General features: G+C 39.0%; 1 protein-coding gene across 1 annotated transcript in view; it reads right to left on the reverse strand.

Moving 5' to 3' along the window:
* Positions 1–201: 201 nt before the first annotated feature.
* LOC134372497 (NXPE family member 3-like) overlaps positions 202–26,044 on the reverse strand; it is a 40,228-nt gene continuing 14,385 nt past the window's right edge. The window contains exons 5-6 of the mRNA XM_063089977.1: positions 25,446–25,658; positions 202–734 (exon numbers count right to left, since the gene is read on the reverse strand). Coding sequence (XP_062946047.1) covers positions 202–734; positions 25,446–25,658 — 746 coding nt within the window. The remainder of the gene's footprint in view (positions 735–25,445; positions 25,659–26,044) is intronic.

The following is a 26,044-nucleotide window of genomic DNA, read 5'->3' on the forward strand; positions in this document are numbered from 1 at the left end:
GTATCTGTTTGGTGCATAGAGAGATGTATGAAAGGATGGTCACCAAATTGTTAGCAGTTGTTAACACTCGGGTGCTAAGTCTTGGGATAACTTCTCTGAATCATTGTTAGTTCAGGGTCCCATCATTACCATGATCCTCTTCACAATTTTTATGGCTACATCCCGGGACTCAAGTTCACAACTCTGGACCCTCAGGAGCACTCAGCTGGGACAGATGAAGGAGAGGAGTAAGTCCACTTCATTGCGGATGATGAGAGGCCCCGGGTGGATTTTGTCTGGCAGGGCCAGGCTGGAGGTCATTTCCCAGGCATCCACAAAGGCCACACGGAGGTCAGCAAAGGCAGCTCTCAGGAGCCGGTTCAACTGGAGGGTGAACCAGTCGCTGCCATACACAGACTTGTAGCCAGTGTTGGCCAGTTTGATGACCACAAGAGTGCTGGGTTCCCGGGCCAGCAGGGCGGTCACACCCGCCCGGATCCCTGCCAGTCGTCGCACAAAGATGGACGGAGGGAAGGTGGTGAAGTGAGCTCCCAGGCCCAGCACCACCACGGTGTGGGGGCCCCCGGCCAGGCCCCCCAGCTCCCGGGCCACAGAGTGCAGGGAGGCCACTGGTGTATGGACGGAGCGCAGGGGCCAGCCGTGGGCTCGCCAGTGCAGCACTATGCCCCGAGAGGTCTCCACCGCCATCAGGGGCCCCGTCTGGTATGTGACATGTAGATCCACTGGCTTCAGAGCTGTTGAGAGGATAGAGGTCAGGAGGGATCAGGGGTTAACATAGGGCTGTACACCATCCTGTTGGACAAATAAAAGTTTTACTCCCCACTTTGCTTTCCAGGACACCAGCATTCTGTCCCCAAACCCTAATGCCTCTCTCTCATGTTTTCAAGTTACCAAGGATCTCACTATTATCCATCCAAACTCCTTTTCCGTTTGCTTTAAACTCTTCTATGGCATTGACTTCCCTATGCTGGTTAACCACTTTTGAAAACCTCCTTCATTTCGCCTTCCACACTGCATTATACCATTTTTCTACCTTCCCAGTCATTCTTTGCACAGTTATTTGCTTCATATTATTTTAATTCCACCCTTTTTTCCCTTTTTTATTTGCTTCGTATTTTCTTTGCACTTTGTAAAGGAAGGCATTCCCGAAACTTCCATCATTGTCACCCACTTTTCTTAACCATCTATTTTGTTGGGAATTTATCCACTTCTACATCTACAGTTTTTGTCTTAGAGCTGATGGTTTTCCAATCTTCAATTCCACACTCCGAGTGCCCAATCAACATTTTTTTCTCTAATGTTTCACCATTGCCTTGAACTCAATATGCAGAAATGAATCTATCATCTCTGCACAAGTCTTGCTCTCTACTTCCAAAATTTCCCCCACTGCCTCACACCAGTCAGCTATCATCTCTGGTGACTTTCTAGTGTTTTATTCTTTTTTCTCAGCTTTCCGTAAGGAAGCCCTTAGTCATATCTGATGCTTCTCTGTGTCTTAATATGAAGTCAGATCACTCATCAAGTTCTATTCATTCTTCATTTTTAAGGATTTCTATGTCCAGCTCTTGCATCCCACTTTACTTTGGGCTCTTAATAACTCTCAGCTACATTCACCTAACAATATTCAACAGGTGCAAATTGAGGTGTTGTCTCTTTTACAGCCATTGTTCAGAGTACTTTTACATACAATGGTTAAAAAGAGACATAAGTCTTTCCACTTCTGGACCTTTAAGTCTTTTGGGAGAGAGAGCTATTTTCTGATGCAGAAGGGAGGTGGGAAATTTTTTATTTATTTTTTTTTTTAATTTTATTTTGTCGATATACATTGTAGCTGATTAATGCTCCCCATCACCAAAACCTCCCTCCCTTCTCCCTCCCCCCCTCCCCCCCAACAATGTCCTTTCTGTTTGCTTGTTGTATCAACTTCAAATAATTGTGGTTGTTATATCTTCTTCCCCCCCCCCCGGTTTGTGTGTGTATGTGTGTATGTGTGTGTGTGAATTTATATATTAATTTTTAGCTCCCACCAATAAGTGAGAACATGTGGTATTTCTCTTTCTGTGCCTGACTTGTTTCACTTAATATAATTCTCTCGAGGTCCATCCATGTTGTTGCAAATGGCAGTATTTCATTCGTTTTTATAGCTGAGTAGTATTCCATTGTGTACATGTACCACATTTTCCGTATCCACTCATCTGATGATGGGCATTTGGGCTGGTTCCAACTCTTGGCTATTGTAAAGAGTGCTGCGATGAACATTGGGGAACAGGTATACCTTCGACTTGATGATTTCCATTCCTCTGGGTATATTCCCAAGAGTGGGATGGCTGGGTCGTATGGTAAATCTATTTGCAATTGTTTGAGGAACCTCCATACCATTTTCCATAGAGGCTGCACCATTTTGCAGTCCCACCAACAATGTATGAGAGTTCCTTTTTCTCCGCAGCCTCGCCAGCATTTATCGTTCATAGTCTTTTGGATTTTAGCCATCCTAACTGGGGTTAGATGGTATCTCAATGTGGTTTTGATTTGCATTTCCCGGATGCTGAGTGATGTTGAGCATTTTTTCATATGTCTGTTGGCCATTTGGATATCTTCCTTAGAGAAATGCCTACTTAGCTCTTTTGCCCATTTTTTAATTGGGTTGCTAGTTTTCTTCTTGTAAAGTTGTTTGAGTTCCTTATATATTCTGGATATTAATCCTTTGTCAGATGTATATTTTGCAAATATTTTCTCCCACTCTGTTGGTTGTCTTCTAACTCTTTTAATTGTTTCTTTTGCTGTGCAGAAGCTTTTTAGTTTGATATAATCCCATTTGTTTATTTTTCCTTTGGTTGCCCGTGCTTTTGGGGTCGTATTCATGAAGTCTGTGCCCGGTCCTATTTCCTGAAGTGTTTCCCCTATGTTTTCTGTAAGAAGTTTTATTGTCTCAGGGTGTATATTTAAATCCTTAATCTATTTTGAGTTGATTTTAGTATACGGTGAGAGGTATGGATCTAGTTTCATTCTCCTGCATATCGATATCCAGTTATCCCAGCACCACTTGCTGAAGAGGCAGTCCCTTCCCCAGTGAATAGGCTTGGTGCCTTTGTCAAAGATCAGATGGCAGTAAGTGTGAGGGTTGATTTCTGGATTCTCTATTCTATTCCATTGGTCAGTGTGTCTGTTTTTATGCCAGTACCATACTGTTTTGGTTATTATAGCTTTGTAGTATAGCTTAAAGTCAGGTAGTGTTATGCCTCCAGCTTTATTTTTTTTGCTGAGCATTGCTTTGGCTATTCGTGGTCTTTTATTGTTCCATGTAAATGTCTGAATAGTTTTTTCCATTTCTGAGAAAAATGTCTTTGGAATTTTAATGGGGATTGCATTGAATTTGTATATCACTTTGGGTAGTATGGACATTTTCACTATGTTGATTCTTCCAATCCAAGAGCATGGAATATCTTTCCATCTTCTTGTATCCTCTCTAATTTCTCTCAGCAGTGGTTTGTAGTTCTCATTATAGAGATTTTTCACCTCCTTGGTTAACTCAATTCCTAAGTATTTTATTTTTTTGGTGGCTATTGTAAATGGGCAGGCTTTCTTGATTTCTCCTTCTGCATGTTCACTATTGGAGAAAAGAAATGCTACTGATTTTTGTGTGTTGATTTTGTATCCTGCTACTGTGCTGAAATCATTTATCAATTCCAACAGTTTTTTTGTAGAGGTTTTAGGCTGTTCGATATATAGGATCATGTCATCTGCAAACAGGGACAGTTTGACTTCATCTTTTCCAATCTGGATGCCCTTTATTTCCTTCTCTTCTCTGATTGCTCTGGCTAGTACTTCCAACACTATGTTGAATAGGAGTGGTGAGAGTGGGCATCCTTGTCTAGTTCCTGTTCTTAAAGGAAAAGCTTTCAGCTTTTCCCCATTCAGGATGATATTGGCAGTGGGTTTGGCATATATGGCTTTAATTATGTTGAGATACTTTCCCTCTATACCTAACTTATAGAGGGTCTTTGTCATGAATGAGTGCTGAACTTTATCAAATGCTTTTTCAGCATCTATAGATATGATCATATGGTCCTTGTGTTTGAGTTTATTAATATGGTGTATCACATTTATTGATTTGCGTATGTTGAACCAACCTTGCATCCCTGGGATGAATCCCACTTGATCGTGATGAATAATTTTTCGTATGTGTTGCTGTATTCTGTTTGCTAGTATTTTAGTGAGGATTTTTGCATCTATATTCATCAAGGATATCGGCCTGTAGTTTTCTTTTTTGGTTATATCTTTACCTGGTTTTGGTATCAGGATGATGTTTGCTTCATAGAATGAGTTTGGGAGATTTGCGTCCGTTTCAATCTTTTGGAATAGTTTGTAAAGAATCGGTGTCAATTCCTCTTTGAATGTTTGGTAAAATTCTGCTGTGAATCCATCTGGTCCTGGGCTTTTCTTTGTTGGGAGCCTTCTGATAACAGCTTCAATCTCCTTTATTGTTATTGGTCTGTTCAAATTTTCTACGTCTTCACGGTTCAGTTTTGGGAGCTTGTGTGTGTCCAGAAATTCATCCATTTCCTCCAGATTTTCAAATTTGTTGGCGTATAGTTGTTTATAGTAGTCTCGAATGATTCCTTCTATTTCAGATGAATCAGTTGTAATATCGCCTTTTTCATTTCTAATTTTTGTTATTTGAGTCCTCTCTTCTTTTTTATGTTAGCCATGCTAATGGTTTGTCAATTTTATTTATCTTTTCAAAAAACCAACTTTTTGATTCGTTGATCTTTTGAATTGTTTTTTGGTTTTCAATTTCATTCAGTTCTGCTCTGATCTTAATGATTTCTTTCCGTCTGCTAACTTTAGGATTAGATTGTTCTTGTTTTTCTAGTTCTTTAAGGTGAAGTGTTAGGTTATTCACTTGCCATCTTTCCATTCTTCTGAAGTGAGCGTTTAATGCAATAAATTTCCCCCTCAATACTGCTTTTGCAGTATCCCACAGGTTTTGGTATGATGTATCATTGTTTTCATTAGTTTCAATAAACTTTTTGATTTCCTGCTTGATTTCTTCTTGGACCCATATGTCATTAAGTAGAATGCTGTTTAATTTCCATGTGTTTGTATAGTTTCCAGAGTTTCGTTTGTTATTAATTTCTAGTTTTAATCCATTGTGGTCTGAGAACATACATGGGATAATTCCAATTTTTTTGAATTTATTGAGACTTGATTTGTGACCTAATATGTGATTTATCCTGGAGAATGATCCATGTGCTGATGAGAAGAATGAATATTCTGAGGTTGTTGGGTGGAATGTTCTGTAGATATCTGCCAATTCCAATTGGTCTAGAGTCTTGTTTAGATCTTGTGTTTCTCTACTGATTCTTTGCCTAGATGATCTGTCTAATATTGACAGTGGGGTGTTCAGGTCCCCTGCTATTATGGTATTAGTGTCTATTTCCTTCTTTAGGTCTAATAGAGTTTGTTTTATCAATCTGGCTGCTCCAACATTGGGTGCGTACATATTTATGATTGTTATGTCTTCTTGATGGATCAGTCCTTTTATCATTAAGTAGTGTCCCTCATTGTCTCTTTTTATGGTTTTTAGTTTAAAGTCTATTTTGTCAGATATAAGAATAGCCACTCCAGCTCGTTTTTCTTTTCTGTTTGCATGGTAAATCTTTTTCCATCCTTTCACTCTTAGTCTGTGTGAATCTTTATGGGTGAGGTGGGTCTCTTGTAGGCAGCATATAGTTGGGTCCTGCTTTTTGATCCAGTCAGCCAGTCTGTGTCTTTTAATTGGGGAATTTAAGCCTTTAACATTAAGAGTTGTTATTGAAAGGTGTTGATTTATTCTTAGCATTTTATTGGTTGTTTGGTTGTCTTAGGTGTCTTTTGTTCCTTGCTTTCTGATTTACTGTTTGGTTTCTTTGTTTGTTGGTTCCTTAGGTTGTAGATAGTGTTTTTGTTAGCTTGTTTTCTCTTCATGAATGCCATTTTTATTGTACTAGCGGGTTTAGATTTTTCTTAGGTTTTTATGGCAGTGGTAGTTATTTTTCAGGAACCAAACCCAGTACTCCCTTGAGGATTTCTTGTAAGGGTGGTCTTGTGGTAGTGAACTCCCGCAGTTTTTGTTTGTCTGAGAAATATACTATTTGCCCCTCATTTCGGAAGGATAGCCTTGCAGGGTAGAGTATTCTTGGCTGGCAATCTTTGTCTTTTAGTATTTTGAAAATATCATCCCATTCCTTTCTAGCTTTTAGGGTTTGTGATGAAAAGTCTGATGTTAACCTGATTGGGGCTCCCTTATAGGTGATTTGACGCTTCTCTCTTGCAGCTTTTAAGATTCTCTCTTTGTCTCTGAGTTTTGCCAATTTGACTATGACATGTCTTGGAGAAGGCCTTTTTGGGTTGAATCCGTTTGGAGATCGTTGAGCTTCCTGGATCTGAAGATCTGTGATTTTTCCTATACCTGGGAAGTTTTCTGCCACTATTTTGTTGAATATGTTTTCAATGGAATCTCCATTTTCCTCCCCTTCTGGAATACCCATGACTCGGATATTTGAGCGCTTGAGGTTGTCTGATATCTCTCTCAGATTTTCTTCCATGTCCTTGATTCTTTTTTCTTTCTTTTTGTCTGCTTGTGTTATTTCAAACAGCCCATCTTCAAGTTCAGAGGTTCTCTCTTCAACTTCGACAAGCCTGCTGGTTAAACTCTCCGTTGTGTTTTTTATTTCGCTGAATAACTTCTTCAGTTCAGCAAGTTCTGCTACATTTTTTTTCAGGACATTGATTTCCTTGTATATTTCCTCTTTCAGATCCTGTATACTTTTCCTCATTTCATCATGATGTCTAGCTGAGTTTTCTTGTATCTCATTCAGTTTCCTTAGAATTATCACTCGAAATTCCTTGTCAGTTATTTCAAGGGCTTCTTGTTCTATAGGATCTAGAGTATGAGATTTATTAACTTTTGGTGGTGTACTTTCTTGATTTTTTGTATTTCTGGTGTCTTTTTTTTGGTGTTTATTCATTGTGGCAGGGGGTTTCACAGTCCACCGGTTTAAGACTAATGACTAACTAGGATGTTGCTGTGGTTGCCAATTTGGTATGGCTCCCACCGTGACTGCTCAGTTGGCCTCTAGTGTCTTGTGTGTGTGGTTGCCTCGGGTCTTGGGCTTCTCCGGGGATCCACCTTTCTGGTCAGCTTGTACTCTGCTGGGCTGGTGGATCACGTACCACAGGGTGTGTGATCTCTGTTGGGCTTTCACTTTCTGTACAGGACTTCTCCCCGTTCCGTGTGCTCTGGCCCAGGCTGTTAGATCGTGCAGTGGCGACCCCACCGGGTGTATGGTTTCTGTCGAGTCTCCGCCTCCCTGGCCGCACGTCTCCCCCCTCTGTGCACACTGTGCTGGGTTGGGGCGTGTCTTCTGCACCCCTCGTCTATCAGCTGGGCCTTCAAGACCCTGCTCAGCACTGCCTCGCCCAGGAAGTCTACCAGGTTTCTGCTAGGCACAGACGACCGGTCTCTCTGGGTGCCTTTGTAGCACTGTGTAGATCTTTCTCGGGTCTTGTTCACCTTTGTATCCCCCCGGTATAAACCGAGTCTAGTGCCCGCCTGCAGCCTGCTCTCCGGCAGGTTCAAGCGGACCTGGGAACTCTCCTACCACACTATTCCCAACCAGAAATTCGTTAGGCTTTTTTCCAAACTGGTGTCGCAGAGATGGTATCTGCCTCCCAGTAACAGGAAGTTTACCGGGGCCGGAGTCCAGGGTGTGGTGGAGTGACAGTCAGCCCGCCCGTACTTCCTAGCCCTCCCAAAACTGGTCGGGACGCCCCACACCCCCAGCCCTGCCAGAGAACCGTGGAGGGAGTGGGAGAGGAGGTCGGCCCGCAGGGTCCGGAAAGCCCCGCGCCAGGCCAAGCAAATGGGCTCAGTGATGGCCGAGCAGGGCGGAGCTGCCCGCACCTGGGAAAATGGAGGCAGCACCGGGGCAGTGAGTGGCCTGGTGGTGCAGGCGGGGAGCCGCGTGGGCATCCACCCCCCGAACAGAGCTGTGCCAGGGATCACTCACAGTGCTGTGCCAGGTCGGGCGCTCGCTCTGTCTCTGGTTTGTTGCCTTCCAGGTGGGAAATTTTAAAGGATGGAAAGAAGGTTAGTGTTCTTAGAGCCAAATGAATGACATGAGATGAGGTTATAGCTATACACAGAGTGAGATCATGCAGTAGTTTTTAGATCATGTTAATAATTTTGATTTTTGTTTCAAGAAAACTTGGAGTTCATTGAACACAAGGATAATGATCTTATTTACGTTTTTAAAAAGCTCATGCTCCTTTGTGAAAACCTGGGATAAACAAAGGGGTGCTAAGAAGTGAAACGGGAAACCCAGTTTAAAGGACTTTGAAATAGGTTGGCCAATGGTCCAGGATAGGGAGTAGAAGTAGAGGGAAAAGGATGTGTTACACATACATTTCTAATGCAATGTAGATAAGATTAGACCATTAATTGGTTGCTCGCATCAAAAAGCAGGAAGTGTCAATGAATCCCAGATTTCTGGTTTATGCAGATGGGAGATAATGACACTTAACGGAAGTCCGTTTCAGGAAGTCTGTATTATACCATACTGATAAGGAAGGAGAGTGGTCCAGAGGTCAGAATTGTATTAAATATGTGGATATTTGAGAGGCATCCACATGGAGATATTAAGTTGGCAGCTGGATTCAGAAGAGAGGTCTGGGCCAGAAAGACAAATTTGAGATTCATTATAATTACAAATGTTATCAAAGCCATAGGAATGGGCAAGAACACTTGGGAAGATCATAATGAGGGAGTAGAGTAGAGGGTCCAGGATTAACTTCAAAGAACTTCATTATTTGGAGGTGGGGTAGATGATGAAGTGACTGAGAGTGAAAGACCAGAAAAATAAGAGGAAACCAGGTGTAAGTGGCCAAAAAAAAAATGTTTCTATTTGAATGAGTTAGATTTCTTACCTATTCAATTGAGAAAGAAATGCAAGCTTTAAACAACATAGTCTGTTGAAGCTATGAGGAAACACACTCCCTGATATATTGCTGTTGAAAGTGTGAAATGTGGAATTTGGAAAATATCAAACAAATTTACATTTGCATTTTACAAATACAACTACTAGGAGTCTTACTTATAGGCTCACCTGAACAAATTGCAAATATCATATTTACAAGTTTATTCACAGTGGCATTGTTTGTATAGCAAACATTTGAACAGCACCAGGTGTCCAGCAATAAGGGACATCCATACAATAAGTCTTGTATAGCCATGAAAAGGAATGTGCTAAGATCCAACAATATGCTGCCTACAAGTGACCAGTTTTAGCCTTTAGGACACAGATAGACTGAAAGTCAAGGGATGGAAAAAGATATTTCATGCAAGTGGTAACCAAAAGAGAACAATGGTGGCTATACTTATATCAGACAGAATGAACTTTTGTCAAAATATGTTATGAGAGAAAAAGAAGCTCACTATATGATATTGAAGTGGTCAATTCATCAAGAGTACATAAAATCATAAATGTATATGCACCCAACATTGGAGCACATAACTGTTTAAAGTAAATGTTAACAGAACTGAAGTGAGAAACTGACAGCAATACAATAATATTTGGGAACTGCAATACCCCACTTTCAATAATACATGGATTATCCAGAGAGAAAATCAATTTGGAAGCACCAGATTTGAACAGCAGCCTAGACAAAAGGCACCTAACAGACATATACAGAACATTTCATCCAACAGTAGTAGAGCACATATTCTCCTCAAGCACACAAGAACATTCTCCAGGATAGATCATATGTTGAGTCACAAAACAAGTCTTAACAAATTTAAGAAGATGGAATTATCTCAAGTATCTTTTCTGACCACCATTGGTAAAAAACTAAAAATCAATAATAGGAGAAATTTTGGAAAATTTATAAATATGTGGAAATTAAACAACACATTCCTGAACAACCAGTTGGTAAAAGAAAAAGTCAAAGGAAAATCAAAAAGCATCTTGAAACAAAGGAAAATGGAAACACAACATACCAAAACTTACGTGATTCAGCAAAAGCAGTGCTGAGGGAAATTTATGCAGATAAACACCTACATTAAGAAAAAAGACACATCTCAAATAAACAATCTAATTTCACACCACAAAGAACTAGAAAAAGAAAAAACTAAACTAAACCCAAAGTCAGCAAAGGAAACAAATAATAAAGATTAGAACAGAGATAAATAAAAGAGAGACTAGAAAGGCTGTGAATGGCTCAATGAAACTGAGTGGTTTTTTGCATGATCAACAAAACCGAAAGATCTTTAGATAGACTAGCCAAGAAAAAAGAGCACTCAAATAAAAAAAATTGTAAATTAGAGAGAAAACATTACAACAGATACCACAAAATGCAAAAAGGATCAAGAGACTACTTTGAACAATTATATGCCAACAACTGGAAAACTTAGAAGAAAAGGATAAATTCCTAGAAACAGACAACCTACCAAGTTTGAATGATGAAGAAATAGAAACTCTGAACAGACCAATCATGAGTAAAGAGATTGGATCAGCTATCAAAAATTTCCCAACACACAAAATCCCAGGAGCAGATGGCTTCATGAATGAATTCTACCAAACATTTAAAGAAGAATTAATGCCAATATTTTTCAAACACTTCCAAAAAAATTTAGAAACTTTCAAACTCCTTTTACCAGGCCAGAATTATCCTCATATGAGAACCACATGAGGTTGCTACCAGAAAAGAAAATTACAGGTCAAAAACCCTGAGGAACACAGATGCACATATCCTTAACAAAATACTGGCAAACTAAATTCAACGGCACATTAAAAGGATCATAGCCCATGATCAAGTGGGATTTACCCCTAGGATGCAAGGATGGTTCAACAGGTGCAAATTGATAAATCTATGTATCATATTAACAGAATGCAGTCTACAAGTCATAAAATCATCTCAATAAATGCAAAAAAGCATCTGATAGAATTCAACACCCTTTTATGACAAAAAACTTCCAACAAATTCGGTATAGAAGGAATGAGCCTCAACAGAATAAAGGTCATGTATGACAAACCCACACTAACATAATACTCAACCATGAGAAGCTGTAAGCTTTTCTTTTAACATCAGGAACAAGACAAGGGTGCCCACTCTTGCTACTTCTATTCAACATAGTACTGGAAATCCTAGCAAGAGGGATTAAGCAAGAAACAGAAATAAAGGCATCCAAATTGGAAAGGAGGAAGTTAAACTGTCTCTATTTGAAGATGACATGAAAAACATACATATAAATATATATATTTCTATATAATACCTAATAAACAAATTCAGAAAAGTTCCAAGACACAAAATCAACATACAATAGTCAATTGCATTTCTGTACACTATCTAGAAAATAAATTTAGAAAATGATCCCAGCCCACAGTCGCAGCAGCTGCGGAGGTGGGCCAAGACCCGTGAAGTGCCAGGGCTCAGTCTCAGGCCAAGAGGGAAGCACCTACAGTCACAGCAGCTGACGAGGTGAGCCACAACCAGATCCATGTGGCACCAGGATCCAGTCTGAGGCCCTGATGGGGGGGAAGGGAGTATACACAGCCCAGCAGGCCCCAAGGTGAGCCATGGCCTGCACAGCACCAGGGACTCAGTCTACAGCCATGGAAAGCTGAAATAGGAGCCAAGGTGGTATAATATTGATACTGTGACACCTTTTTCACCACAAGGACAGTTCACCACCACAGTGGCAGCCAGGGCCACTCTACAGGCAACTGGCTACACACTTGACTACAATGATATAAGAAGAGTCACCCATAGAGCCTGCAAATAGACGAGGAAATCTTTATTCTCATAGCCAGCCCCAGAGTAACAGAAGGAGCAAGTTCTCTACCAGATGACCAAACATCAATGAAAAAATAGTAGAACTACAAATAAGCAAGAAGATATGACACCACCAAAGGAATACAGTAATGCTCAAATTCCAGACGCCATAGAACAGGAAATGCTCGAAATGTCTGAAAAGAAATTCTGAGGAATGATCTTAAGAAAGCTGGAAGAAATCAAAGAAGACTCAATTAAAGTACACAAGGAAGCAAGAAAAAATATCCAGAATATGAAGAGGCAAATTTACAAAGAGATTAATACCTTACAAAAGAGTGCAGCAGAACTCCTAGACACGAAAGATTCATTCAATGAAATAAAAGACACAACAGAGAGTTTGAGCAGCAGACTAGAGCAAGCAGAACAAAGAATTGCAGATCTCAAAGATGGTCTTTTCAAAGTAACCCAGCAGACAAAAAAAGGAAAAAAGAATTAAAAATAATGAAGAAAATCTAAGACAGAGAGCAGACAACCTCGAGTGCTCTAACATTCGAATTGTGGGTATTCCAGAAGGGGAGGAGAAAGGAAAAGGTATTGAAAACCTACTAAAAGAAATAAAAACAGAAAACTTCCTGGGTGTCAGGAGAGATGCAGACCTTCAGATCCAGGAAGCTCAAAGGTCCCCAAACAGATTCAATCCAATAAGATCCTCTCCAAGACACTTTCTAGTCAGATCTGCAAAGCTCAAAGGCAAAGACAGAACTCTAAAAGTAGCAAGAAAAATGTGTCAAGTCACCTATAAGGGAATCTTCATCAGACTAACAGCAGACTTCTCAACTGAAACCCTATAAGCCAGAAGAAAGTGGAATTTTATATTCAAAATACAAAAGGAAAAAAATTGCCAGAAAAGAATTCTTTACCCAGCATGGCTCTCCTTCAGAAATGACGGAGAAATCGTGTATTTCCCAGAAAAACAAAAATTGTGAAAGTTCACCAACACACCACCAGCTCTGCAAGAAACTCTCAAGGGAGTCCTGCATCTAGAATCTGAATAATGATGATCACTATCACGGGTACACAAGAAAGAGCAAAACCTGTCATTGAAACAAAAATGCCAGTGAGAAAGAGTACGAGGCTAAATGACGCCACCTCAAATTTCCAGCTAACATTGAAGAAGAGAAATAAAAGGGGAAGTAATGATCAAAAGATATTTAAAACATCGAAACAAAAAGCAATTAAATGACAGGAATTAAGCAATACCTGCCAATAACTACCCTAAATGTGAATGGATTAACCTCCAAATTCAAAAGGCACATGTTCACTGATTGGATTACAAAGCTAGACCCAAGTATATGCTGTCTTCAAGAGATGCATCTCACCTATAGAGACACACACAGACTAAAAGTGAAGGGATGGAAAAAGATATGCCATGCAAATGAAGACCAAAAATGATCAGGAGTAGTTATTCTTATATCAGATAAAATAGGCTTTAAACCAAAAAACAAAAAGAGACTAAGAAGGCCACTATATAATGAGAAATGGATCTATCCCACTAGAAGACATAACAATCATAAACATATATGCACCCAATACTGGAGCACCCAGATACGTAAAGCAAATTCTTAGACCTCAAGAAAAAAATAGGCCATAATTTGTTGATAGTGGGTGACCTGAACAAGCCTCTCTCAGTATACGACAGATCTTCCAGGCAACAAATCAACAAAGAGACACAGGATTTAAACTGTACCTTAGACCAACTGGCCCTGGCAGATATACACAGAACATTCCAGCCAATATCTAAAGAATATACCTTCTTTTCATCAGAACATGGAACATTTTCCACGATCGACCACACATTAGGTCGCAAATCTAATCTCAGCAAATTTGTAAAACTTGAAATTATTCCAAGTATCTTTTCAGGCCACAATGGACTAAAACTGGAAATCAATAACAAGCAAAACCCTGGAAACTCTACAACTACGTGGAAACTAAACAATAGGCTCCTGCATGACCTATGGGCCCAAGAAGAAATTAAACAGGAAATCAAAAAAATTCTTGAAACCAATGAAAATAAAGGTACATAATACTAAAACTAATGGGATACTACAAAAGCAGTACTAAGAGGCAAATTTATTGCAAGAAATGCTTATATCAAAAGAATGGAAAGACTTCAAATAAATGACCTAACACTAAGCCTCAAAAAACTGGAAAAACAACAGCAATCCAATCCTAAAGTAGGAGATGGAAAGAAATAATGAAGATCAGAGCAGAACTAAATGAAATAGAGACCCCAAAAAATGACAGAAAAGATCAACAAAACAAAAAGTTGGTTTTTCAAGAAGATAAATAAGATAGATAAGCCATTAGCTAGGTTAACAAAAAAAATAAGAGAGAAGACCCAAGTAACAAAAATCAGAAATGAAAAGGGAGACATTACAACCAATGCCACAGAAACACAAAGAATCATTAGAGACTATTATAAACAACTGTATGACAACAAATATGAAAACCTGGAAGACATGGATAAGTTTCTGGAAACATAAACTCCCCAGATTGAACCAAGAAGAGATAGAAAATCTGAACAGACCAATAACAAGCGATGAGGTTGAAACAGTAATCAGCAATCTTCCAACAAAAAAAGCCCAAGACGAGATGGCTTTACAGCTAATTCTACCAAACCTTTAAAGGGGAATTAATATCAATTCTCCTCAAACTATTCCAAAAAAAATTGGAATAGAAGCCATTCTCCCAAACTCATTCTATGAGGCCAACATAACTCTGATACCAAAACCAGATAAAGACACAATAAAAAAAGAAAATTACAGGACAATATCCTTGATAAACATAGATGCAAATATCCTCAACCAAATATTAGCAATCAGAATACAGCAGCACATCAAAAAAATTATACACCATGATCAAGTGGGATTCATCCCAGGGATGCCAGGATGGTTCAACATACGAAAGTCAATAAATGTGATACACCACGTCAAAAAACTCAAAGACAAAGACCATATGATTGTCTCAATAGACACTGAAAAACATTTGACAAAATTCAACATCCCTTATAAGAAAGACTCTCAACTAATTAGGTATAGAAGGAAAGTATATCAATACAATAAAAGTCTTCTATGACAAGCCCATTGCCAGTATCATTCTGAATGGGAAGAAACTGAAGGCTTTTCCTTTAAGAACAGGAACAAGACAAGGATGTTAGCACTTCTATTTAACATAGTACTGGAGGTACTAGCCAGAGCAATCAGGCAAGAGAAAGAAATAAAGGGCATCCAGATGGGAAAAGGTGAAGTCAAACTGTCTTTATTTGCAGATGATATGATACTACATATTGAAAAACCTAAAGACTCTATCAAAAAACTCCTAAAGCTGGTTAATAATTTCAGTCACATTGCAGCATACAAAATAAACGGCCCCCAATCAGTTGCTTTTATATTCTCCAATAATGAGCTAACAGAAAGAGAAATCAAGAAAGTAAGTGCATTTACAACAGTCACAAACACACACACACAAAAAATACCTAGGAATCAATTTAACTGAGGAGGTGAAAGATCTCTACAATGAGAACTAGAAGCTATTATTGAAAGAAACTGAAGACAACACAAAAAGATGGAAATACATTCCAAGCTCTCGGGTTGGAATTACTAACATTGTGAAAATATCTATACTACCCAAAGCAATTTACAGACTCAATAAAATCCCATCAAAATACCAATGACATTCTTCACAGAAATGGAAAAAATAATCTCAACATTCACATGGAACAACAAAAGACCCCAAGTAGCCAAAACAAAAATGAGCAAAAAAAAATAGAGCCAGAGGCATAACATTACCTGACTTCAAGTTATACTACAAAGCTATAGTAACCCAAACAGCATGGTACTGGCATAAAAATAGACACAGACTAGTGGAGCAGCATAAACAACCCAGAAATCACTTCTCCGGCTTACAGTCATCTGATATTTGACAAAGGCAACAAAAACATACCTTGGGGAAAAGACTGCCTCTTCAATAAGCAGTGCTGGAAAATTAGATATCCATATGCAGAAGAACGTGACTAGACATACATCTCTCACCATATACTAAAATCAACTCAATATGGATTAAAGACTTAAGTATAAGATCTGAAACTGTACATTTACTAAGGTAAAATAGAGGTGAAACACTTCAGGAACTAGGTCTCGGTACAGACTTTATGAACATGAGCCCCAAAGCATAAACACCAAAAGAAAAAATAAACAAATGGGAACATATGAAATTCCAAAACTTCTGCACAGCAAAGGAAACAATCCACAGAGTGAAATGACAACCTACCGGGTGGTAGAAATTTTTGCTAACTTTTTGAACATCAATGGTGTTAAAAAGAATTCCACCTATTGTCTGTATTTCCTGAAAATTAGTATTTAGATCTTGAAACGTATTCAAATTCAGATTCCATTTTCGGGGTCAGTGCTTTATAGGTGATGATTGTGTACTTCCATTGGGATTACATAATGTCTGGGTATCTCTACTTTTTGTGATATGAGCATCCATCGATAATTATTACCCAGATCTGTTAATTCACTGGGGGCTACAAAATGGTGATATTCTAGTGTTAATCCTCCTTCTTTATTAGATGGAATATTTGTATAAAGAGAAATTTCCCCTCACCAATCATTTGGTTATATAAGACAGGATAAAGGTTTTTCTCCCTCTATTTATCAATTTTTGAAATAAAAAGTTGATTGCCTACAATTTACCAAAATGTTATTGTTATAAATTTGCGGATTTAATCATGTCCATTGTGTTTCAATCCACTGCAGTTATTATCTGTGTTGATGTTCAGAATTTTCTGGTGTTTGTTTTTTGATTTTTGCAGGGGTTCTTTGTTTTTCCTCTAGTGCAAATCTCTTCGAGGCAGCTTTTAAGTTCTTTTAACACAACCTTTGTCACCTATGAAGTTCAAGGGATCTTTAACTTCATTCAGTGGTTTCATTGATACTTGTAAAGTGGTTTTCTACTTTGAAATTACTTCTTTTTAAAAATATGGCCAGGTACAGCAATTAAGTAATTGTGTTCATACTGTTACATTTTCAGTGTGAGAGAAATGAGCCTCAAATATAAATTCAAATAAATAAATACAGACACTAATTTTAAAATAACTTAGAAATATCAATATGAATTCATGATTTTTAGTTTATGTACCTATCTGTCATTTATCCATAGCTTCCATCTGCTCAATGGCCTAGAAGCAATGTTACTCGATAACAATGAGCACTCACAGTGTCAAGATATTCATTTCTAATTCCCCACAAATTCTTGGAGAACCAACAAATTCCAAGTCTGGGGCAAAACAGGTACAAAGTGAGCCTGGGACACCTTGAGCCAGAAGTCAAGGAGGTTTCCTCAATTTGGATTTATATCAAAAAGGACACAGAAGCCAACTTGGCAGAAATTGTGAAAACCGGAATATTAGAGAAAACACTGATTATACTAATTTAATTACACCAAATATATAATAATCCATGTGCTCATAATGACAGTCAGAAAAAGACAAAATCATTTGTCACCATTTGAAGCAACTGGTAAGCCAGCTCTTTTCTTTGTAAGTTGGTAACTAAAGGGAAATAACTAAATGTTTTTCTTGCTTCCAGGAGGAACTTTACTTCAAACTAAGCTTTTAGCCCCAATCTGTGAAAGAGAGCACTATTTTACAAAAGAAGGCAAGCTAATAAATGTAGAAGGCACAAAATACTTACAAAAATCAACATTTTGTTACCTTTCTAAAATGATTGATTCAGGCCATACTTATCACTTGTGTTAAAATAATAAGGAACATGGTTAATGGGAATTATTTTAGAGTTAATATTTGTCACAAAAAAATTACCACATCGATACCTTGCTGGTCTCAAGGGAAAAAACAGAAGTGCACCATGCAGGGACCAGCATTTTATCCCCTGATCCAGTCACTATTAACATCACTGATGATAGACAATCAGGCGTCACACATCTCCCAATGCCTTGCAAATAGAATTTACAGCATCACTTATGCTAAAGCTTAAATTAAGTCTATCTAAATTACAGGATACAGGAAACACAAGAAATATAGGACAAATTAAGTTTTTCCATATGGAAGCAATCAGAAAAATCCAGAAGTTGGAACATTTGACAACAAAACTAGTCCTGCCTCCTCCATAGATAAGAGTAAAGAAAAGAACGAACTAGTCTCTATTTAAAGAAAACAAGGGGCAAAACAACCAGGTCCTGGAATGGATCTGGGCTTCAAAAACACAATTCCATCTTTTATATTTACCCAGAGGAGGTTAAAATTTAAAAATTTATCTGTGTAAACCTAGGGCTGGGTCTGGAGCTCACAGAACCCCTCAAGCCCATTGTCCAGACTGGGTAGGAAACACTTCATATGAAGATCTACCAGCTAGGTAACAGGAGAAAGTTCCTTGGAGACCTAGGTAAAGAGATAAGAAGCTTTATTCAGCACACACGTGTTTAAGAGCTGGGCAGTCCAAAGAAAAACTGAGCAGCTGCCAGCAAAGTAAACATGCTCTATTTTTAGACACAAGCTCTGCAGACCAGTAGTTCAGAGCCACTGCCTGGCACACTGAAGAACACAAAAGAATAGCAACAAGCTAAAAATACAGGGCATACATGCCCACTAACTCCACCCCCCCACAACTTGTTTACAAAGAATGTGCTGCACCACACCCAACTGGACCTGATGAGAGGGGGCCTGACCAAGCTACTCTATTTGCCTCCCAATGTGCACACAAAAACCTGCACATGGATGTTTATACCTGCTTTATTCATAATTGCCAAAACTTGCAGACAACCAAGATGTCCTTCAATAGGTGAATGGATAAACAAAATGTGGTACGTCCAGACAACATAATATTATTCAGTGCTAAAAACAAATGAGCCACCAACCCATGAAAAAAACATAGAGGAGCATTCAATATATATTATTATGCAAAACAAGTCAATCTGAAAAGGCTGTATATTGTATGATTCCACCTGTATGACATTCTGGAAAAGGCAAAACTATGGAGACAGTAAAAAGATCAGCAATCCCCAGGGTTTGGGGGATAGGGAAGGGACAACAAGGGGAGCACAGAGGATTTTTAGAGCAGTAAAAATACTTTGTATGATACTGTAATGGCAGATCCATGTCACTATTCATTTATCCAAACCTATAGAGTGCAAAACCGAGAGTGAACCCTAATGGAAACTGTGAATTCTGGATGATTATGAAGGCTGATAACAATGTGGCAATGTAAGTTCATCAGTTGTAACAAATATACTACTCTTATGGGGTATGCTTTTAATGCGGGAGGCTATGCATGTGTGGGGCAGGAGGTGTATGGGAAATCTCTGCACTTTCCTCTCAATTTTGCTGTGAACCTAAAGTTGCTCTTAAAAAAAACTCTTTTTAAGAATACAATTCTATAGGTTGTTGAGGGACAACTAAGGACATTTGTTTATGAATTGGATATTAGATTTAAGGAATTATTATTCATTTTCTTAGGTATGATCCTCTTATTTTGGTTATATGTAAAAAAGACATTATTCTTTGAAAAAAATTTGCACAGGAATATTTAGGGAGAAACATCATGATGTCTGTTATTCACTCTCACACACTTAAGCACATGAAAATGAACTAAGAGGCAACATGCTTATATGCTGATTGGAATGGGATGGAAATAACTGTTGAGAGAGAAGATGATTTAGGAAGGAGAGAGGGAAATTGTTAAAGACATGTCCTTGAATAGGCAACAGGGAGTGAGATCTAGTGTCTAAGTGGGAGGGCTGTTCGTTGATAAGAAAATGGAGAGTTAACTTCCAGAAACAGGTGGGAAAACAGAGTAAACAACTGGTGCAGATGCTGGTAGGTGAGAAAATTTGGTGGTGAAAGTCTGTGGAATTTCACCTCCAATTCCTTAGTTTGGTTCAAGAAAATAGAGTGGCAAAGTAGGACTAGGATAGTGGCTCTCAGACTTCAGAAGGCAGCAGCATTCCCTGGAGGAGGGCTTGTCAACACAGGCTGCTGGGGAACAGACGGTCTTTTGAACAAAAGGTGCTGGGAAAACTGGACATCCACATGCAAGAGAGTGAAATCAAACCTTTATCTTAAACCATATACAAAAATCAACTCAAAATGGGTTAAAGACCTAAATGTAAGATCTGAAACCATAAAACTCCTGGAAGAAAACAGGGAAAAAACTCTTTGACAATGATCTCACCAATGATTTTTTGGATAGGACACAGAAAGCACAGGCAACAAAAGTAAGCATAAAGTGGGACTACATCAAATAAAAAAGCTTCTGCACAACAAAAGAAATAATCAACAAAACAAGAACGTGATCTACAGAATGAGAGAAAATGTTTGCAAACCATACATCTGTTAAGGGACTAACATCTAGAATATATAAGAATGTTATACAATTCATAGCCAAAACAATAAAATAAAATAAAATAAACCCATTCAGAGATAGACAAAGGACCTGAATTCATACTTCTCCAAAAAAGACACAAAAATGGCCAAAAGGATATGAAAAGATGCTCAACATCACCAATCATCAGAGATATGAAAATCAAAACCACAATGAGATGTCACCTCACACGTTTTAGGAAGGCACTTATCAAAAAGACAAGAGATGGCAAGTGTGGGCTAGGCTGTGGAGAAGAGGGAACCCAAGTACACTGTTGGTGGGAGTGTAGATTGGTGCAGACTTTATGGGAAACAGTATGGAGATTCTTAAAGAAATTAAAAATAGATGTACCATATGACCCAGCAATCCCTCTTCTGGGTACATATCAAAGAGAAGTGAAATGACCATTTCCTAAAAATATCTGCACTCCCATTTTTATTATGGCATTATTCACAATAGCCAAGATATGGAAACAAGGGACGTGTTCATCAAAAGATGAATGGATAAAGACGTACGATGGAAAGTTATCCAGCCTTAAAGAAGAAAGTAATCCTGCATTTGCCACAACATGGATGAACCTAGAGGACTTTATGCTAAGTGAAATCATCCAGACACGGAAAGACAAATATTACATTATCTCACCTATATGTGGACACTTAAGATAAAACAAAAAACGAACACATAGAAACAGGGTAGAATAGTGGTTGCCATGGGGTGGAAAATGGGAAGATGTCAGTCATAGGGGACAAAGTTGCAGTTGGGTAAGATGAATAAGTCTAGAGATCTAATGCACAACATGAAGACTATTGTTAATAATACTGTTTTCTACTGGAAGTTTGCTAAGACAGTAGACTTTAGGTACCCGTATACACACACACACAAAAGAAAAGCAACTGTATGACATGATGGATATATTAAATTTCTTGAATGTAGTAATCACTTCACTATGCATACCTACATCAAGTGATGTGCTTTAAATATGTACGATAAAAACAAAACAAAAAACATACAGACTACTGGGCCACGCCACCTCATTTCTGATTCAGTAGGTCTAGGGTGGGGCCTGAGACAAGCAACCAGGTGATGCGGATGCTGGGGTCTGGGGACCGCTTTTGAGACCCACTGTGATTACTGAGCAGCATCAAGGCTCCCTTAAGGTTTGAGGTCACGCAGGAAAAGTGAGAGCAGTCAGCATGGCGGAATGTTATTCTCCAGCTGTGTTCAGCTGCTCAGGTGTAGTTGTAAAGGAGGCAGGGGCTGAATGAACCAGAGATTATCACCAAGAGTTTCAAATAGCTGAGTCCTTCTTATCATTCTGGACTCATCTCAAATGAAACTGCCTCACGGCACCTTCCCTGAACATATGATCTAACCATCTGCCTCCCCCTCATCATCATGCACTTTCATTTTTTTTTCATAGAACATTTCACTATCTGAAATTATTGTGAATATCTATTTTGCTAGTTGTTTCTAAGTCATTCCACTAGAGTTGACAAACAACAAAATAGAAATCTTGAAAATGTTCTTTTCAGTCACTGCTGTATTCCTAGAATCTAGGGCAGTACCTACACATCACATGTGCTCAAAAGTACTTCTTGATGAAAAACGTGCGAGAGAATAGGGAGAACAAATTCCTGCACAAAAATACTAAACCATCGTATTGGTCTTGACTATGAAAAGACAAATATTTACATAGTCATAAAAATATAAACATAGTTGACTGATATGTCTAAAATGAATGTAAATACATTGGAAAGAAGGGCAGGAGAGATGGTAGTTGAGACTAGCTAGCTGCTCACCTCTAAATTTTCTCTTTCTGAAGACTGTTTACCAGGCTCCTTTGTCTGGGGGCCATGACTCCGTTCTGCCCATTGGAATTTGGAATTTTGGCAAAAAAGATGTCCATACCACTTCCACACCTAGGCACAAAGACACTCATACAATCCACCATTCTCTCTCCCTTCCTCAATCTCTCTCTCTCTGTTCATCAAGAGGCTGGTGCAGAGGATCCCTGTGGCTTCTGGAGATGCCCTAGAGGACAGTGGAGATGTAGGATAAAAGGAGCCTGGGTTCCTGAATCCCAGCTCAGAAGACAGCAAGGCAGAAGGCTGCCTAATGAACACTGACTGGGCTCTGGGTGAGATCAAAATAAACGTTAATTGGTCAAGCCCCTGAAATTCTAGGGCTATATTTATTGTTGAGTGGGAAGAAAGGTCAAGGATTAATTAAGAATTACTAGTGCCATAAAAAAGAATGAAATCCTGTCATTCACAGCACCATGAATACTTCGGAAGATACTATGTTAAGTGAAATAAGCCAGGCACAGAAGGAGAAATACCACGTCCTCACCCATATGTGGAAACTGAAAAACTTGATCTCATAGAAGTAGAAAGTAGAATAGTGGTTTCTAGCTTGGTCTGGGGAGGGTAGGGGGAAGGGGCGAATAGAGAGAGGTTGGTCAGTATATACAAAATTACAACTAGATACGCAGAATAAGTTCTAGTGTTCTATAACAATGCAGGGTGACTATAATTACACATAGCTAGAAGAGAGAATTTTGAATGTTCCCAACACAAAGAAACAACAAATGTTTGAAGTGATGGATATGCTAATTACCCTGATTTGATTATTTAGCATCATATACATGTATGGAACTACCACACAGTACCCATAAATATGGACACTTATTATGTGTCAATTAAAAATAATAATAAAAGCAAAAACCTGAGTGAAAAACAAGAGAAAAAAAAAAGAATTACAAGTGTATCCCTCAGGGTCCAATCAGGAGAAAGTCATCACACCTTAATCTGATCAGAAAACATTAATGTAAAGAATGATTAACTATACCAGATTAACTATAATGGGGTAAAGAGGGTTCTAAAGAGTACTATAGGGCTGAAGGATAGGACTTGAACTCTTAAGAATCCTTTGGCTTACTAATTTGCTCTAAACTGCTATCCATTTTTGCTACTTGTTCCATCTACTGAATGTTTTCAAAGAATATTTCTCTTTGCAAGATATCTTATTGTTCTTTGTAATCTGTAAGAAATTCAAAGTCACACATACATTGGCTCTAGGAGGGACCTGAGCTACCACCCCAACCTGGCAGCAGCAAGGCAAAATGAGGCACGGTGAAAAAAAATTACTAGTTGGCATTGCATGCTCTCCCTCTGGTGTCACAGGGTGAATTTCTTTCCTCACTCTGTGGTGACAAGGGAGTGTTCATTGGCACTCTGCTCTCACCAGGGTGGCATCAGCTGGGCCCAAAAGACAGCTGAATGTTCACTCCATCTGACCTGCATGCCACACCTGAACATGGTGTGCCTGCTACAAAAGGAGGTAAAATAAGACCCAGTCTCACAACAAAACACCCAAAATGTCCAGTATACAATGGAAAATCAATCAGCAAACCAAGAACCAGAACAATTACAACTTGAATGAGAAAAGACAACCAATAGGTGCCAATGCCAAGATGACTCAGATGTGGGAATTATCTGATAAGAATTTTAAAGCACCCATCATGAAAATGTTTCACTGAGCCATTATGAATACTACGTACCCATTGGTACAGCTAAAACTGAAAAGGCAGAACTTTTTAAGTGTTGGCAAGGACACAGAGCAACAGAAGGTCGTATACACTGATGGTTAGACTATAAAATGGTACAACTAGTGTGGAGAACACTTTGGCAGCTTTTTCAAAAGTAAAACATACACCAATCATATAATCCAGCCATTCCGCTTTAAGGTATTTACATAAGAGAAAGGAAATCATATGCACATACAAAGACTTGTACACAAATATTCTTAGCAATTGTATTTGCAATAGCTAAATATTGGAAACAGCCCGAATTTCCATCAACTGATGGATGGGTAAACAAGTTATGGTATATCCATATAATGGAATACTATTCAGAAATAAGAAAGGAATAAACTATTGCCACATGCAGAAATGTCAACAAAACTGAAAATAATTATGTTGAGTGAAAGGAGCCTTGCATAGAAAAGAGCATAAAGTTCTAGCATATGCAAACTAAGCCCCAGAGGCAGAAAGCAGAGGAGAAGTAGGAGAGAGGCGTGGGGAGAGCGAGAGGGAAGGATTACAAAGGGGCATGAAGAACCTCTTCTGGGTGATGGACAGCATCTGGTCTGCAGTGATAGTTTTCCAGGTGAATATATTTGTCATAACTTACCAAACTGTACATTTTAAATATGTGACACTTATCGTTTGCAAACTATACCTCAATAAAGAGTTTAAAATAAAGGGGAATCTCAAATTAGGACTAATGACTGATAGTGACAACATAGTAAATTTCTAAATTTGGTGGGAAGACAGGAAAGTACCCGAGCTTCCCATCTAAGAATGGAGATAATGTGCTCAGGAGGACTTTCCTCAAAATCATGGTAAGCAAGTGCTAAAATTAGCCCATTGATACTATATAATTGAGTTTATAGAGATTTTGGTCACTGAACACTGGGCCCAGTCTGACAGGCATTATGGCTGGCATGTCTAGTCCATCTTCCCACTTACTCCACAGGCATCTCTGAGACTTGTAATACCTTTTTACTGGCTACAGGTAGCTTGGGACATAATTTTTCTTAAAATAACTGCTTTCGTATACTGAGGGTTTTGTTTTCCAAATGGGGGTTACTCACAAGTCTTGTGATCGTTTTACGTTTTCCATTAATTTTGACTATTTAGAAAACAGGGAGCACATGGAAGATTTGGAGTTGGATTAGTTTTGCTTTGGTGGGGCTCGCTCAGTCTTTCGGTGCTAAGGGAACCATCATCTCTACCAAATCACTGGCCAAGACCAAACCAGTGAAAAAATCGAGTGGGGTGAAGGACAAAAGTTTGAACTTTATGTCCTTCACATTTTAATTTTCCTTAAGAGACTAAATGGGGAATTCATTTAGAACCTAAACAGGGACTTTTTGGTAGAGTCACACATTGTATTCTTTGAAAGTTGTTGATGTCATTTGAGCTCATTACATAACTTCCGATGAGCTAAACTGGAAAGCTAGGTCGATGGTGACAATCCGTCCTCCCAGCTCTCACTCACTCATCCTTTGGAAAGTGCCAGCATCCTGCCCCACCTCTGCACGAACTACAGGAGCCTTGCTCTTCAAAGCCCTCCCTGTTCCCCTTGTCCTTCATAAGTCTGCAGGCTCCTGCCCTCTCCCCTCACAGTCTCTCACAGGGCACGGTGTCACGCAGATATTCCCACCACTGCCGGAGTGTGGAATCCCCCATCATGTGGACGATGTGGCCAGCCAGGCAGCCCAGGATGCTGTTAACAGTGGGGAAGGAGCGGCCAGAACAGGACAGTGAGTGCCACACATCTTGGTGGTAGAAGCCAGAGGGTTTTAGTGCTGGAAGCCCAGGGTGGCATGGGGGCCGTGGAGACAGTGCTACAAGAAGGAGCAAAACAGAACGGGCTAAATAACAAACAGGCTAACGTTAATATCTTACAATATTAGACTGCCAGGCACTCTTCTATGTACTTTATATGTATTATTTCATTTACTCTTTTACAAAACCCAGAAAGTACTATTCTTACCTCCATTTCAAAGTGGGGACACTGAGGCACTGAAATGTTATGTAACTTACCCATGATCAAGAATAGTGCCTGGAAGATCCTCAAAAACCCAAACATAGATCTACTATATAGAGCAGCAATCCCACTTCTGGGTATATACCCAGAGGAATTGAAAGCAAGATCTCAAAGAGATCTGTGCACTCCCATGTTCATTACAGCATTATTCACAACATCCAAGAAATGGAAACATCCTCTGAT

The sequence above is a fragment of the Cynocephalus volans genome, chromosome 3 (genome assembly GCF_027409185.1).
Source record: "Cynocephalus volans isolate mCynVol1 chromosome 3, mCynVol1.pri, whole genome shotgun sequence".
Lineage (NCBI taxonomy): Eukaryota > Metazoa > Chordata > Mammalia > Dermoptera > Cynocephalidae > Cynocephalus > Cynocephalus volans.